Here is an 18,510-nt window from a genome sequence, read left to right as displayed (position 1 = left end):
GCAAAACTGTAACTTAGTGTCTACACACTAGAATCAGTGAAGTTTGAACTTTCCATTCATGATTGAGGATATTTAAGAATAACTTTCCAATTGATTCTTCAATCGTGATAGTGGAACAATTGCATACTAACAAGTATATAAGATAAGGAAATACCTTATGCTTATTATCAAAATCTTATGAAAGATAGCTCATGCTATTTTTTCTCTATGGTTCAACTGACTCACTGATGGGAGTCAGTTCTACTGACTGACAGACAACTGAAATGCCGTCCTTCTTAGTAATAATATTATATAATCAAGAAACCCGAAGGATATAATATTGATGAGGACATAAACATTCAATTATAATAACTTTATTGAACAAATTTTTGAAATTTTATCACCAATAACTTATATAACATAGACGGATCAGGAAATTAAATGGCTTATAATATATATTATAATATAAGTGTCATATTGATAAACAGATGCATTTCATGAATGTACGAGTAATGAAATAGTTTTCAAATTCAACTTTGGACACTATAGAATAAGCACAGGTCTCGATTGAATAGGAAGTGGGCGTCGAAGATTACTTACAGAAAAAATTGCAGCAATTGGAAAGGTGGATAGAAGACATAATACACTGGTAAAAGTGGAAACTTACTTGAACAAAATTACTTGTTATAGCTTCCTATTTCAATATTGTAAAGATCAACAGAATATTTATTCATAGATATTTCTATTGCACACTAGATTAATTCATTAACAACATTAAAACTAACATATTACAAGAATAATTGAGATTCTATTAAAACATACATTAACCTTACTTATGTGAAGTATTCTCAATAATATAAGAGAACGTCAAACGATTTAGTATTTTGATAGTTTAAATAAGCATAAATCAATTTATAATGAGCTCTTACAGAAAACGTTGCAGTTCATAGGTATTCTACAACAAATGGATTTGCAAATATGGGAGGGCGAACGTAGAGGTAACAATAAGAAATAACTTTAGATCAATAATCAGCTCTTAGGTTTTTTGCGACGAACCTAGAAGACATTAATAAAACTTTGGCTACAACATGATTCTCATCATTTCATACACTAACTCGCATCAAATACACTATTAATTACATTTAAAAATATAGACAGATCTACAATTTATACAAATAACTCATGAAAACCTAGAGCATGAATATTCTTATTAATTATTTTTATGTACACATTTTAGTAACAAATCATTCTTTATTATGATGGCATCAGAATTACTGTTGATAGATAATAATGGATTTGTGGTTCAAAATTCAAGAAACTACTTGGAAAATGAGCATATTTTTGTATTTTCCACTCATAACGTTGAGATACATATTGTATAACGTTAAAGTAATGATTATGATGACATGCGGGTCACACCATAGACAACTTTGTCTCTGCAAGACAAAATGGAATCAAATATTAAAACAGTCAGCCAGATTGGCATTCGAATGAAGGCTTGCAGCGTGTACAGATAGGACTCCACACAAAACAAATAGAAAGCGTTTAACAACTACAAGTGATCACAGTCTTATGGATGCATGCCGGGAGATGCTCCTAAGCGAGGACCATACAACGAGTATGGCGAGAAGTAGGGAGGAAGTCCAGGATGGGGATGAAGAGGAAAGGCAGAGCTCAGCGAAGGCGGTAGAAGAGGCGGTTTTCCATAGGGGTGATAGCGGGGACTGGATAGGGGGCTGAGAGGGGGGGTCGGATAGGTGCGATGCAAGACTCCTGCAGATGGTGACGTGAGCAGTGAGTCTGATGTGTGCGTGCGGAGGTGCTGGAGAAGCTCCTCGGAAGTGGAGAAGCGTTTTCCACAATAAGCCGCATCACCAGCAATCCAAGAACAGACGTAGGGTAGTTGAGAGGCAGCAGCCAGAGCTGCGAGTTGCGCATGCGCATAAGCGGCTGCTACAGCTGAGCTGTGAGGCAGGAAGCCCGACTTTCCATCACACTGGGTGCAGCCGGCGGGGCAGGGGGCACCCCCCTTGCCACTCGCTGCCAGAAGGTGTGAGTTGAGTTGGCAGCCAGTGCAGTAGGGGTCCCGGCACACGGGGGGCACCAAACCTTCGCCGGCCTTCAGTCGAGAATAGTTCAAGTAGGGGTTGACGGAGGCTGCCTTCAGGGGGTGACTGAGCAGACTGGAGGCCATCACATCCAGTGGAGATGGACCAGGGTAGCCGTTCAGGTAGCTTGGGGCTGAGGTGGTGACTGTCGGTAACTTGGTGACTTCCACCTTAGAGGGACTAGATGAAGACGAGGAGGACGGTCCGTTCTCGACGACGGTGGTTCCTTTGGCATCCTGGTTGGTAGCAGTGGGAGTCTTGCGGCTGCCGGGCGAGGCTCGCGGTGAGCCGGCGCTCTGGTTGCTAGGACAGCGGGCGCCGTTCTGAGCTGGCGTCGGCGTCTTCAGCGGCGTCCTCACGCGGCTGGCCACCCTCTCATCCTGCTGCTCCTTGTACGGCTGCAACTCGTACGGTTTGAAGCTCGACTTGGTAGTGTTGGGTGAACAACTGCTAACTGAAGACGAAGGTGAGATTTTGTCCCTTGATTCGGTTTTCTTAGTTTTGTCGAGTGGCGGCAGCAGCGATTTACCTCCAGGAGTGTCCGCTCCAATTTGGCTGCAGGTCTGAGCCAGCAGCGCCAGGGGGCTCTTCTTCGCATCCAACTGAAACACAAACAGATACAACTCTTTTAGTTCGGCTTGCTCGAGGCAATATTTTTGTTCTAGTTGTTGATGACAGTTTGTTTAATATCGTGTGACAGTTCCATCATCTCTCTCATCCTACTGAAATATTGTGACTGAGTTTTCATCGCTCGAATAACATAAAACTTTATTCGGAGGGAAGAAACTTGTCTCTTACTAATGTCAAAAACAGGTTGTCTCAAATAGATATGCTGCTAACAAACTGAAACTCAACTTTTCATGTCATATTTGAAGCAAATGGCTTTCAAAGGTATGATATGATATGAAATCCAGTGTTTTTCATATTTTCCTTTTCTCTATCTATGGAAAAAAAGAAACTCAGTTTGATGATTCTGATTCAAACTCACAATAGACGGGGGAAATATTCATATAGCTTTCCAACGTAGCTCACATTTCACCTCATTTTAATCTACTGTGGTTCATTAGAAACTATAATCAAATGTGAACTCAAGAAATCTTCAGAAAATATAATCATTTCGATATGCGAGAGTGAAATAGATACTACCTTCACATAATAAAGATTCTACCTCATGAATATTTTTCACTTAAAGATTCATGAGTACTAAAGTTAGTAAATTATTGAGTATAACATGATTGGATTAACAATATATTGACGTTAAATTACATTCAACTCACTGCTCGATCTTCAAATTCAAGAATGAAGGTCCCTAGGTTCTCAGTAACGTTAATATACGATTCTATAATCTCACGATACTCTTCATCCTCATGTCATATAATCTAGACCTATTTGTGCAGACAGGAAATAGTCAATATTGCAGCCACTATTTGTCATGCTGTCAACTTTATCGTTGCACTCGTCACATCTAGATGGAATGGATACTGTTGAAGCATAAAAAGAAATGTGCTATTTCTTGTCATGATACCTTGTGATGTATGAACTAGTAGTGTCGGAATGTTGTTCACTGTTCTTCACAGCACTTGGAATATGCCGGACGCTGATCCTCACTGAATTTCAATGAGTCGCTTTCTGAGAACTACCAATTAAATTATTGACTGCAACCTCAATAAAAAAGTTCTTCTCACTGTTTGTTGCTCATGGCACATCATGTACTTGAGATATAATATATAAATGGATGTCATGATGCACTTTATTCATGATTCATCACAAGTAAAATATATTTTTTCAATGTGTGTTGAATACCGTTTCCATTCTTGTCTCCACATTCAGAAACTCTTCAATAAATTATTTGATTTAATATGATGAGGATGTTTTGCAATAGAGGTTCAGTATTGGATGTTTTTCAATAGATGTCTTTCAATACTGACTCTTGATTCTACAATGAAATACAGAGGGATTGAATGATTGTAGACAGATCTAAGTTCAATGCTAATTAAGTTTGACGTGAGAATCACTGAATGATTGAATGAGAAGAGATATATAGATAAGAGTAGAGGCTGGAGTGAGGTCTAGTTTCCAAGAAGTTTTTTGTTCCTGAAGTTTATTGAGTTTCATCATAAAGGAAGTATAATACTTATTTAATCTGTGGTTTCATGAATGTGGTTAAAAAGTACGCCTGCCCATAGCATCATTCATCCCATCATCATCACCTAGGCTTAAAATACTTCTAGAAAGTCGCCTTTGTAATATAATAAATAAACAGTAGATCATATCCTTGAACAATGCACCAGCAGCTTCTTCTATAGAGTACCCGCAAAATTTCCCAATTATGAACAATGGACATAGTTTCCACCGTGGTCAGGGGGGGACAAATCTCCTAATATTTATTTGAGAAAATAGTTTTATGACCCCCCCCCCTCTCCAAGAATATTGAAGCTCAACCACTAAGGTAAAAATGTAGGAGTACTGTATTGTGAACTTATTTTTTTGAAGAATACATTTTTTTTTACTTGAAAAATAATGAAAAAATGGAAAAATTATGAATTAAGCTGAAACAAAGCCTATGATGTTTAAGTTCTTATAAAAATTGTTTTAGTAGGCCTATTCAGGGCTAATACAACTTCAACAGGGTATACCATATCCCCCACCCCACAAATTGTGCTCTGGATACGCCACTGACTCAAACTATTAGAACTCGTGAAGCTAATGCCAGCCACTTTCATAAACAAGTTTAACTCAGACCAATTCTCCTCTAACCTGCTATTAAGAACATACATGTAAATCTATCAGATTTTGCTACTGAATGCACTGGAAACAACGAGATCACGAGTAAAGGCAAAACACACTAGAACCGATGTGTCTTAACCAGTCACGATAGAGGATCAAAATGCAACTCCATTCCAAGAAGTTGCAATGTTCTAATACATGATAAAACGGTATTTGGACGTACCCTATGACACTATAACTTATCGGGGAATTGAACAGTCGAGTCATTTAAATTCTAATAGAAATCAAGGCTATATTTCCACATATGCACATAATAAGACTGATATGGAGACGAAGAGAAATGTGAAGAGGTTATGTGTGCGCTCGTAAAGTGGAGCTGCCAACTCGACAAGACGGTGATATTGTTTTTCTATTTTGCTAGTACAGTGGTATATAGCTGCAGGATAGGATAGGATGACGTGAACGAGACTGAACCGAAGAATGTACAGTCGCAATAACGTTGAATGGCACGAGAGCAATTCTTCTATGGAAGAAAAGGGCGGCAATAAAATGTAGAAATGGACTCTTCTTACTGCACTGGAAGCAGCTCATAAAACGTTCTTTGCGCCAAGAGTATTATAAAGGCTACATCCTCCGTCATAAGTCTAGCAAACCTAATAGACTGCTGAATAATGTTTTCAAGCGGAATGCAATGCGCTGTATATCATGCACACTGCGCCTATAAAACGCTCCACTAAAGATTTGTTTCTTTTCTCGTAAGATATTGCCAGCCAGTCACTCGTTCAAGCGGAAGTTTATGTAGTTCGCATTATTATGAATCACTCCAGACAACCATGGTAATCAATTTCGAACCAATTCCGATTTTGAAGAGATCCTAAGCACAAAAGAATGCGGAGGGTAATCGGATTGTATTGGAAGAGTTCAGCTGCAACTCGTTATTTTTTGATATGTGATATGAGATACGATAGGTCGTCGCTAAGAGATAAAATATTGCAAATTGTTATCTCCTCCTTACTGGTTTATCATTTCGATACGGGTTTACAACTTGTTTCAAATTTGATGATATTGTATTATGAAGGACATATTAAAATGAAATGAAAATTTGGCATCAAATGTTCTAATAGCACTACAGTACTAACAAATAAATAGGAAATATTGTAGATCGATTATGTTTCTCGATGATAAAAAATGTTGTTTTGATATGTGATCCCTCTTCAATCAAAAATATAAATATTATCAAAGTGGATGCTGATGCAGTATTTATGAAATTTCCATCCATAGACGAATTCACAAAGTGGAAATAAAATATCTGTTTCATTCCATCTTTTTCTTTCGATTTTTTCAGACCTGTTACATCTGATTTTCCTGTTGACTATTTAAAAACTTGTAGAAAAATTGAGAGAGATATTGGAATTGTCAATATTCTGTTTATTCAAAGAATTTGGAAAGAAGATATTGAAAGTCCAAGAGATAATTCATAAAATAGATTGATGATAAATTTAATGTGTAGTAGATTTTTCTATGTTACTACTTTGGCAGTTGAAATCCCGGTTTGTTATTTTATTCGTACGAGAAAAAAGTCATCAGTATTCAATATAATATCATAGAGGGAATATGGCAGAAGTATATTTTATGCAATCTTCTCTCTATGATAATGGTATCGAGCTAGCAGTGGTCGAATGGAGTTATTTTCCATCTCAGATTATTAATCTTTTCAGATTAGATATCTTCTTTAGAACATTTCAAGAGTCTTGGTTAGTCATAGGACTATAGAGCTTCCACGATTTCTCAACACATCAGGTCTATACGAAGATCCGCGGGTAATATAATTCTAGAATAATTTGAAATTATTCAAAGCAAGTTTTTTTGAAAGTCTATAAAAAATCAGTGTTTTTTGGTGAAGCTGCAAAAGATCAAGTAGTAATTTTTTACAATGCCATCAACAAGCTACATAACTGGGCTATAAATCCACAAATTCGATTTCTCCGTATCTACTTATAACACTAATAAAAAGTGGTATACTGTCAACTTCAATGCTGATTGATAATTTGAAACATTTTAACAAACCTGTTGACATAAGTGGATGGACACAGTCACTTTTCTGAATAATAAGGTCAGACACATGGTAGTAATAAGTTGTTAAATGTCATCTTAACCGGAATAAAGTAAGTAGCAGCTTTTGAATACACTAATTTGAATTTCAAATGGAAAATGGCTGATCGACTCATTAACCCAGTTTCGTGAGCTCGCCTGAGGTCAGACATTTCCGACATTTAGGCCCATTCAGGAGAATATTTATTGCTGTAATTTAATTTACGTGTTGAAACCATTTCTCAACAGCTCTAATCTGTTGAGAAGCTTAAATCATCTGACTTCCGCTGCTCTTAGATAGCTGGTTAGGTTATTAAAATCGTTCAGTATCTTGAACAACTTTCTAAACTTCAATTGGGTAGCAACAAACAGATGATGTTCTTCTCAATCCTCTAGTTGCAGGATATTTAGTTCAATGACGTTTTGAAATTTAGTAGAGTAGATAATGAATTTTGGAATAATAATAATAAATGATAATATATAGCTGAGTAAAACAAATAGGAAGGTATAGAGTAAAAATATGTTTTCATTGGCTAATGAATAAATTTGAAGTACAGTTAAGCCTCAGTATGTTTCCACAATATCAATACATTTTTGAATCAAAGAGTCGTATCCTGTGTTTTGATGTGCCTCCTTGAATTTACCTGTTCGTGATAATCTAGATCAAATTTATAAAATGTTTATTTAGTATTGATATAATAGAATAGACGGTTATAATCTTTGGTATTGATTATAATAGAATATAATAGATATTATAGACAGAATTGATATGATAGGCGAGAGCTGCTACGAGGTGTGGTATTATATTTCATGGCTGTGGTATTAAGATGCTCATGCCTGATTACAATGATGAATAATTATTGATAAAATATAGGAACATTATATTTATGAAATTAGAAAAATGAGTATTATTAATTGGCTAGTATAAGCAATAACTATCAATTTACTATTATTATCAAGTATTCAAATAGTATCTAATTTCTCACCACAATGAATCAATGCCAGAGAAACGCTATACACAAGTATATTATACAGTACTGAGTGATCCAGAAGTGTTACCGGTGCTTTTTAAGCTAATTGTACTAAGGAAATAATGAATTAGGTTCATGTAAATACAGGAAAAAAACTTGTCAGCTGACCGGCTATCAGCTAACAAGACAAAATATTTGGCCAAAAATTTTAAACATAGAGTGAAAAAAGATTTTCTGGAATCCTGGTAAGTAAATTTGGAGACTAACCTAGTTCATTCCTGATTCCTATGGTTTTTCTACTGGAAAATTCATGGCAATAGGTTACAAACTGCTACTTTGCTCAAAATTTTCGTGATATTGGTTTCAAGAGATAATAAATATGCATTGAGATTAGAGAGATCACACTTTTTCTTTGGCAGTGACTGTTTAATATAATTCAATATTAGAATTTAAACATTCGATAAACTAAAATCAAAAATATTAATTTACAAAGTGACAAAATGAACAATCATGATTGGTGATGATGGATCAAAATCTTCCTCTGGTGATGGAAGACGGTAGAAGGAGAGCAAAATTATTGAGAAAAGCAAATGTGACAGAAGTTGTAGGGCTTGGCGGTGGAGACAGTGCTGCTCTTCGTAAGGGTCATGAAGAGGAGAAGGTGAGCATGAGTAGCGTGAGCGCAGCAGCCGTCACATCTCACCACAACAATTTGGTCTGCCGTTTAGTCAACCCAATTGCAATTTCCTTGCAAACAGCTCCAAGGGCAAATTACATACGTGAGAATGTCTGATTGCTCTCTTCTGAAGAAAAAATACATTTTGTCTTAACAAGCGTTGGTGGAACCCAACTCTTATCAATGTGTTCTCCAAGATATCATTTCCTTATATGATTTATAATGTTTTCAAATAAATGATTTCATGATGTGTTACGTTACTTTCATTTTAATAGACATTATAATATTGCTGTAGGCAATCTTTCCATGAAGAATTAGAGATGATTACAGTGATTACTGAAATCATTGTGGAGTAAAGAAATAAAACCATTTGGCAGTATCAGTACAATGTTCAAAATATTAGAGAAATTATATGTTCGAAGCAGAGCCTATATGATGTCAAATAAAAAATATGAATTAGATAAAAGAGAAGATATATGAAGGGATAATGTAAATGAAAACCCTTTTGTGGTACAGCGGGACCATTGTAGGCATATGCTATAAGTATAAAGATTTAATAGATATCTATAGAAATTCTCATTGAAAGTTAAATAAAATGAGTATTCATGTAATATTCTTATTGGAAGTTTGTAAATTGGAGTTCTGTTTGAATCATAATATTCAATATCCATCATTCTTCTTGTAAACTGATGGATTCATTCTTAAGGCTGTGCAAAGGCTAAAAATAAACTTTCTACTCGTGATATTTTTCTAAGTTTTTCGATTTGTATATCATCAAGCTATCAAAATGAAAAAGTTTTCTCAGGAAAACATTTTTTTTCCGATCATTACTTTTTGAGATATGAGCGAATGAAGTTTGAATTTTTGGGACAGAACATTTCAAATTCGGTACGATATAAATCCATGAGATTCAGAGGATGGATTCTTCATGGTATTGTTGATCTAGTAGAACAAAATTTTTTGAAAATATAAATTTTTGGAAAAGTTATTCAATTTAAACTAAAAGTTATTTTTAGTAAATTGAATAACTATCTTAAAAATTCATATTTTCAGAAAATTTTTGTTTTACTAGATCTACAATACCATGAAGAATCTATCCTCTTAATCTCATGGATGTATCTCTTACCGAATTTGAAATGTTCTGTCCAAAAAAATTAAACTTTAGGCGCTCATATCTCAAAAAGTAATGATCAGAAAAAAATGTTTTCCTGAGAAAACTTTTTAATTTTGATATCTTGATGATATACAAATCAAAAAACTTTGAAAAATATCACGATTAAAATGCTTATTTTTAGCCTTTGCACAGCCTTAATATTAGTGACGATTATCAATAGTTGATAACATGAATGCTACTGTGATTCGTCGGAATAACAAAATAATCCACAGAAAGATGCCCTTCCCTGTTACCCTTGAACAAGTTCATCAACATCTTGTACAAGTTCATCCCAAACTTCTACACTAAAAACAAAATTAATAATTATTCTCAGTTATTAAAATAACACATGAAAGCGTATTTCACATCCTACTACCTCCCATGAAGATCAAAATGTCTTCTAAAAAGTAAAAGCGATCATTCAAATGTTCTTCATTTTCCTTCAATAAGCAAATTTGTCATAGCTCATTATGTTATGCCTTCTATGTTGAGGAATAATGAATGATTTGTACCACTGTTTCGACTAGTTAACATTTGACCAAACAAGAATAATGCATGAGAACAGGTACATGAAGTCTGATCATTTCTCAGACGACTAACAACAATACCAGGAACCCATCAAGTGTTGTGGTTTTCGCAAACCGTAAAACCCAGACTGCGAACGTAAATTCAAATTTCGTTCACATCAATGAGAGAGAAGTGGACCGAAGAGGAAGACAAGAGCCGTAGTTTGCATGGATCATCGTCAAACAACTGACGATTTTTACGGGTAGCAGTTTCATTTGATGCGGCAATGCCATGCAGATAGGGGGCTGCTATTCCATTTCCGGTGAGAACAACCATATAAATAGACCATTACCATTCCGAGTGGCTGTCGGTAGGTAGCAACATTATGTAAAGCAGAGAAACTGTATATTCAACTCTCATTCGGCAACTTTTATTGTGAATGCTTATTTTGTTGACTTCCAAAATCGCTCCCTCAAGGCCGGGGTACTAAATAGACGGTGATAGCTTTTTAGAGAGGGGTTGCAAAATGCATCGAATACCGCTATACGAGTTCCACTTGAATATCATAACAGGACCTGCAACATTCTTTACTGTCTGCAGTTTGTTGAGTGGGAAGAGGAGAGAAGACACTCAATTAGGCACAACATGAACAGAATTATATTGAATTGAGCATTGTTTATATACTCCACAAATTTAAAAGTTTTGCTCCCCAGAAAGTCTAATCAAGTATTACCTCTGAGTTTTATGTTTCGAACCATAATCTCTAACAACGGAAGAAGAACTCGATTGAGAATAATGTTAGGTTAAGCTCTTGTTCTAAAAAAAAAATGTTTAGAAACAGGATGTTCATCTATTCAAGACTTCTAATTGAACTGAAAATCTCTTTTAGTTCTAAATCTTTCCTGAGAGAAATGTTGTAGTGAAAACTGAGGCTTCAAAACATGTTTAGAAACGAATATCTCCAGCTAATAGCTAATCGTAGGGATTACCAACTTATCTGTTGGATGAGGAATTTGAAATTGTTCCTGTACATGTTGAACGTCAGAATCGAGCATGTTTATCATTGACATAAATAAAATGTCTATTCCAAAAGAAGCTATCACAATGATAAGCTAGGTCGACTCTTGGATTATTGTGCTCCGCAATGTGGAAAGAAGGATATGAAAGGAAGAGAATGGAGTGAGAAGGAAGCAATGTGGCAAAGGAGGAGGAGAAGGAGAAGATTGAAATAGCAAGAGTCAAGTGAGCGTGCAGAATAACAGAATGGGCTCTAATGAACTGTCAAATGGGCAGCTCGTGAATTTGTAACCGAGTGCACTAAAGACTATTGCGCCACCTCCACACCTCACCACCATGGCATAAACAAGGCAGCTAAACAGTTTACGGCTGACACAACCGTGAACTTTTAAGAAAGGAAACATTAAATTAGCTTTTCGACGATTTATCGAGTCCATTTAACCGTTGTCGGGATGGAGAAGAGGATGAACTATAGTGAAGAGAAACAAAGAAAGAGAAATGAGTCGGGTCAAGGCCAAAGAGAAAGAGAAAAGGAAGCCGAGAGTGCGATTACTCTTTTCCGACCCTTACCGCAAGTTCAATGAATCATCGCTATTGTAAGTTGATTCTAAACCACGGTGCTTTGATACAGGAAACTGGCCAGTGGTGTTGTGATAATAATGATAGAGAGACCAGCCTCACATTACTTGGTATAACGAATGAAAAATGGTATAATGTGGGGAAATAATGGTCATGCAATTAGAAGGGGTTTCATGGATTGTGAAGACATTTGTTTCCCATGAGATCTCTATAATGGAAATTATTTTCTCTGCAAACATAATACCAATCTTTGTCATTGCAATCTCAAACCACAGTCTCTAATACAAATGACTACAGTTGTTTCAATTTATCTTTAGAAATTGATGACAGCGAATACCGATTTCATGACCACTATTGCATCATTTACGGTGTCAATCCACAAAAGATGAAAATTTTTTGAGTGTTTTGTTCAACTATTCCCATAGAAAGATAACGACTTCAAAATACATTTATTACTATTCAATCTTTTAAAAAAGGCTACTTTGATCCCAATCTTTTGCCAATATTGATAAGGAAAATGTTTTTAAAATTTTTATCCACTCTTCAGTCATTCATATTTTGACATGAAAATGCATAGCAGCATATAGCATAGTAATTTGAAAGGGATTATATCAACCAGAAAAAGAAGAAATAGAATCGGAGGAAGAAGAAGAAGAAGAAGGAGAAGAATAAGAAGAATCAATGAAATTTTTCACGGATCACTAAACTGTGAAAATTCATGAGAGACTACACAGAAAGCACTTATTTCCCTTTTCTAATACAGTACATATTCATATAGATTTCAGAGCTAAGTTCACGAGATTTCATTGTTTCTGTGGCACTGAGCTGTTATTCGTGCCCCGACAAGATAGAGTGATACTTTCGAATATCACCAAAAAGAGAAACACGTGATTCCCAGTGAAACTCATTTTCAAACCAAGAGAATCGAGAGAAAATAAAAGTGAGCCAGGAAAGCGGGGTTGGAAATGGTTTGGAGCGTGAGCTGGTGAAAACTGATCTCACGCCAAGTAATCTCAGCAAACTTGCACACAGAAACACTGCTAAAATAGAGCCCAACCTGAAGGGGATTGAAATGTTCCCGGAATTGTTTTTTCGACAAATCCCTCCAAACAATCAGAAGTTTTTTCTTTCTCAGAAGAATTTAAGACGATATGATTCATATGATATAATAAATAAAAACTAAAAAGCATAATGTGGGATCACTAGCTCTACAGGAATTCAAATGCCGCCTGGAGAGTTTTCGAAACAATAATCTCTTATCTGCTTATATCCTAATAGAATTGAAAGGGGAATTTTTGGGTATTATATTCTCAATCAAAAACAAAAATGCAGTGTTCTGTGAATGAGGAACTGCAGGATGGTGACCCAAACTCAAGTTTAAATTTATTACCATTGTCGAATTTGGAGGAAGACTTTGAACAGATGTTTCTTTCCTCTTCTTTGACAAAGTTCATGTTTGAGAAATTGGATAAATTATTGATGAAACAGAGACATAAACTATTTTTAAGTTCATGTAAAACTTTCACCAAATATTGAAACATTTATAATCTAATACAATTTTAATATTTTCTCATCGGGTCAACTTGATTGTAATTGAAACATTTGGTATTTATAGTCAGCTTTGCTTTAGGTATTCTCAAATCAATTAATGGGAGAAACCCTTTGGTAGTGTTAAAAGATGTTATGAACGAACTTACCCTTATTCTACAAAAAATATATATGGGAAGCATAAAAGGGAACTATGTAGTACTTTCGTGCAAGGGCCAAGAAACCCATTTCAATTTGTGAGAATTCGAGTCCTTGAAGTCAGCAGCAAAGGAAGTGTTGAATGCGCCTTGCGCGTTTCGTCGACACTAGCGCTGCTCACCGACCAACCATTCAACTACTACTTGGTGATTTATTCGCCCAGTCTCAGAAAACACTCCTTGTCATAACAATAAATTACGCTAACAGCAGATAATTTACCGCCTTCGCTACCAACACTTCTGTTGAGCAATTCGCCTCTAATTTATTAATACAGAAACTAGCACTACACTGCAGCAATACAACTGGCGACTGCCGACACATGACATGTAAATCGCTAGAAATAAATTTCGTTCAAGCCAACAATATATCTCCACTAAAGCACGACTTCTAGAAACATAAATAAATACTTCGTGAGCAATTTATTAAAGGAAAAAACTAATTACAACCTTTAGCGCATTCAATTATACGACGACTTCAATCAAGATACTATTGTTGCCGGGGAATAACATTCAAGTAACAAACATGGCTCGAGACATCACATTAATAACGCGCCAGCAGTAATTTAACTTTCAAATCGAACGTATTAAACAACGCCAGTTGCTGCCTGAAACCACAGCTGCCTTGCGCTTTCGCATGTATGCTGTATAATTCAATTACAAATCGTGTTCGCGCAACGTTAGCCTTATAATAATTTTGTAAATAGATTGTTATTTTGTATCGATAACCATTCTATTATAATTTAATTATTCGATACGATCTAGGCGTGTCTGCTCTCGCATACGATTTGTATCGATTTATAGCTGCAATAAAATTCTATGATCAAATAATACGTGAGGGCTTTATTACTTCAAGATTGTTTATAGGCCCACTTCTTGGAGAATTGAATTGGGTTTGGCAGCAGCGAGAGTGAAATGACGAAATAGGCGGACAGTGAGAAAAGTGAATGATGGATTAGTAACCAGAAATTTACCAAAAAGCAATGCTTGAAGACAATAGTTAACTACAAAAAGAACGATAATTTGCAGAGAAATTGAATTTCTTAAAACAAGATAGAATGTAGGGATTTTTGGTTCAGAAGAATATTGGCTATTTTCTATCATTTTAAAAATTTTTCAATACAAAATAAGGATAATTTTTTTCAAAATATCAGATTTTTTGAGAGCTCTTCTATATTTTCCATCATTCAGCATTTTTTAATTTATTATTAACATTCAAAATACGACCATCGATTATTCAGAGATTTTGATTTTTTACAAAGATTTTATAACGAATCTAAAATTTACATAAATATTAGGCTATTTCTTGTGCTTATCAAGACTCATGATTTTAATTTCTCACTCATATAACTTCCAAATATAATACGGCTTAATATCAATCCTCTATGGCCAATAAATCAAATTAAAGTATTAATCAATCGATCAAGTTACGGTATGTAATAAATAGTTATAGTTGAAATATTTTAACAATTCGCCTTACAACTGGAACAAATACCCAACTGAAATATACTACTCTAAACTCGACTTTAGAATAAAGAATTTGGCCTGTTTGAAATAAATAAAAAACCGAATATAACATTGCTGAGATAACCAACATCAGAAGTACATTCATGATAATAGTCACATCCCCATGATGTTTCTATCAATAGATCTCTAATAACCAATAACTGATTCCAAGCATCAATATATTTTTAGAGTTTTATAATACAACAAGCTCTACTCATCTTATAAAAAGTGCAATGAAATTAAACGTGTTTATTATTAGGTATAGAATAAATTATCAGGTAGGCCTACGTTACGAAGAAAACAGGATTACAAGATTTGGACATAATTAAACTCTTCTCATATTCTAAATACGATTTTTGCTATCTTAGTTGGGGTTCTCATTCAATGGAGTTACCGAATTCTTGTCGAGTTTATGACTTCAGCGCAATCTTCTCATTCTTATCTTGGTGCGGCAATTCGTTATCGAAGTGCGATTGAACACAAACGAAAAGAGAGGGGGTAAAGACTGATTAGTTTTATAATTATAATCGTTGGCTCTGGTATACTGAGATCAAAACGGATGATCGGCAAGCTATCACTCATTACAATCCTCATTATTTTGTCATCATCCTTTCACCAAGTGATCACGCAATCTTCCTGTCAATCACTCTCCGTCAATTTTGCACGTGAAGAGGGATTTTCAATTCCTGACCCTCATCCTGCATCTATCTTTAGTTTTCACAAACAATAAACTGTTCCTATCACCACTTTATTCCAGATTGTTACCAATGAATTCTTATCACCTTTCTTTCAGATCTTTACCAAATGCATATGATAATAGGAAGAGAATTTCCTTTTGCGAAAGATAAATGATCAAGAGATCATAAATGTTCATATTCATTTGTTCATTAAATCATGAACATGAAAAATGACATGTGGAAGATTCCATACAGTGATGATTATCTCCAATGAAAACGATTGATTACAAACGATTAATTTCTATGGTGTAAGAGTAAGAGTATTCCTGTGTCATTTAACTCAATGTTATTTGAAAAAATAAAGTGAGTTTTTTAAATAGTGATGAATCCTGACTCCTAATGAATCGTATCATTCTTGTTCATTATTCAATTAATGTCAAAAAAAGATATGATACTCACTGTTGTAGGCAGAGGAGTCAGGTACTCCGGTCTGATATACTGGTTTCCATTTGACGCAATCATAACGAGCAGAAAACTTATCCTACAAATCCACAAATGAAATCCTTGCGTTGGAACAATAATCACAGCACTTTTTCACACAAAAACAACTATTTCAGAATATTCATGATCACCGAACACAATACTTTCGTGACATTTCTGGCGAGGTATCCGGGTATCAGCTGTTCGTGACGTTGTGCACTCTTTGACTTCGCAACACAGACTGAGCCGAATCGTGTGGAGCGCTTGTCAGCGTTCTGGTTCCAGTGACCGCCAACAGATGGCGCTTGTGTCGCTGTGGCTCTGCGCTTTTCATCACTTGCATTCCAACCACCCAGACCACTCCTCACTCTTCACTCCTCACGACTCCTTAAACGTCTGTAAACACTTCATAATTCACTATCGATCCAAGTCATCCCAGCCCTCAACCTCTCACCACTCCACACAAAGTTTCATCGAGCCACTTAATTCAATAATTGCATAATTATTCATTTCTAATTCATGCTCCCCGACAAAGAATGCCGTTTATTCGGGGTCGCCAAGTGCCACACAACAACGCAAATGATCAAATATTGAAGGCTTTTCACTTATTTTCCAGCGCTAATGTACCAATTCATTACTTGACAGCTCTGAGGAACAAAGTTTGTGAAAATTATTCTCCATCTGGGTGAACGTATTATCTAGAGGTAACTTCTTTCCGATAATTACGGCCTTGAAGTTTCTAATTTCAATGAAAATGTAATCATCATTGATTCATGACTAGGAAGGGAGTTACTGGTGCCAGAGAAAATGAGCTTTTAATTCGGAAGACTACGAACATTAAAGAAAGGAGTCTCCAGTTCATAGTTATTAGGTCTGCTGGATATTTCATTGATAGCCTGTCAAAATAGCCTGTCAAACAAGAAATTTCTCCTCACCAATTGTGCTTTCTTCTTTATCAATTGAGCGTAACTTACTGACCAGTTAGAAACCTCATTTGTACATAGTAAAGTTCTAGAATGATCAACTCCTAACATTTTCATCCATCTGCTCAGAACAAGAATAAGTTCTACAATGATTCAGTTCCTACTTAACAAATAGTCCTGGCAATGAATGCTCAAAAAAAGGTATAGAGGGCAAAGTTTGGAAGACAATTTTGGACCCCGCCGTTCTGTTGACGGTAGTGAGGAGGTAAACATATCAAAAGTCCCCACGCCAACCCCCCGTGCTAAGGGGGTGGGGGTGGTTTTAAGGTACCATTTTTTGTTTTCTCGCAAATAACTCGAAAATTATGCATTTTACAGATATGACTATTCTATAAAAAATAAAAACTTACATAATTTCCTACAATATTGATTCTACAACTTTTTCTATATCTCTTCCACTTTTCGAGATATCCTCTCTAAAACATGTGAAATTTTCGAAAAAAACACATTTTCCTTCAATTTTTTGCTATTTTTGCTCTTATAACTTCTTGAATATCGATGGGAAAAATCCATGCTGATTATGAGCTTATAGAGCATCAAATTCTCTTCAATTTGATGTATAATTTCACAAGTTTACGCACATCCCACGACTATTGCAGCAGCTTCAGTGTTGGAGTGTGAGATCTTCAGTTATGCAAAAATAGAACAATTATTAACAAAGGAATTTGGAGAGAATGTTTTGAACACAATGTTTGACTTCGCAGCTTTGTTGGGACCATATCGAAAGTCCTCAGCCCTACCCCTTGTGCTAAAGGGATGAGAAAATGCGTTCAATCGACATGACTAACAATTCAGAAATGAAGCATGACGAATTATCTTCAATATTTGTTCCGTGGTGATTCGTGATATCTCCAACAGTTTTCGAGATATATGCTCTTGTATGCTACGCATACATTAATCTCATCACCTTCATGATGGAAGTCCATTGATAATGTAAACATCCAATCAATACGAATTCTGCAAATAAAAACCTGTTCGGTCTATAGGTTTGATATACTATACTTGGTTCAACAAACAAATTTATAATTAATAAATTAATATTCAAACATGAGATCTCAGGGATTTAATGAATTCGGGCTGTGCATGGAAGTAAGCTTCCTACATATATTAAATAAATTTATAAAATGTTCTTATGAACTATGTGATATTGTTCAACACGTGGTGACTCTTAATTTTAATTCAATTAATAGGAATAGCGCTTTTTTATTAATTATTACCCCACTGAACGTAGAAAAAATGAGCTCATTTGGTTTGACTTATCACTCACTGACTGAAGTTCTAGATGTTCTCGTGGATTGAATTAATTATTTCCAA

The 18,510-nt window shown here is 35.4% G+C and overlaps 1 protein-coding gene across 1 annotated transcript; it reads right to left on the bottom strand.

Moving 5' to 3' along the window:
• Positions 1-337: 337 nt before the first annotated feature.
• Positions 338-16,511, bottom strand: LOC111054839 (zinc finger protein Elbow). Its single transcript, XM_022341954.2, has 2 exons — positions 16,193-16,511; positions 338-2,689 (listed from the first exon to the last, which is right to left on the bottom strand). The coding sequence occupies exons 1-2, from the start codon at positions 16,253-16,255 to the stop codon at positions 1,550-1,552; spliced, it is 1,203 nt and encodes a 400-aa protein (XP_022197646.1). The 5' UTR covers positions 16,256-16,511; the 3' UTR covers positions 338-1,549.
• Positions 16,512-18,510: the final 1,999 nt, after the last annotated feature.

The sequence above is a fragment of the Nilaparvata lugens genome, chromosome 1, assembly GCF_014356525.2.
Source record: "Nilaparvata lugens isolate BPH chromosome 1, ASM1435652v1, whole genome shotgun sequence".
Lineage (NCBI taxonomy): Eukaryota > Metazoa > Arthropoda > Insecta > Hemiptera > Delphacidae > Nilaparvata > Nilaparvata lugens.
This window is presented reverse-complemented; position numbering and strand designations above follow the sequence as displayed.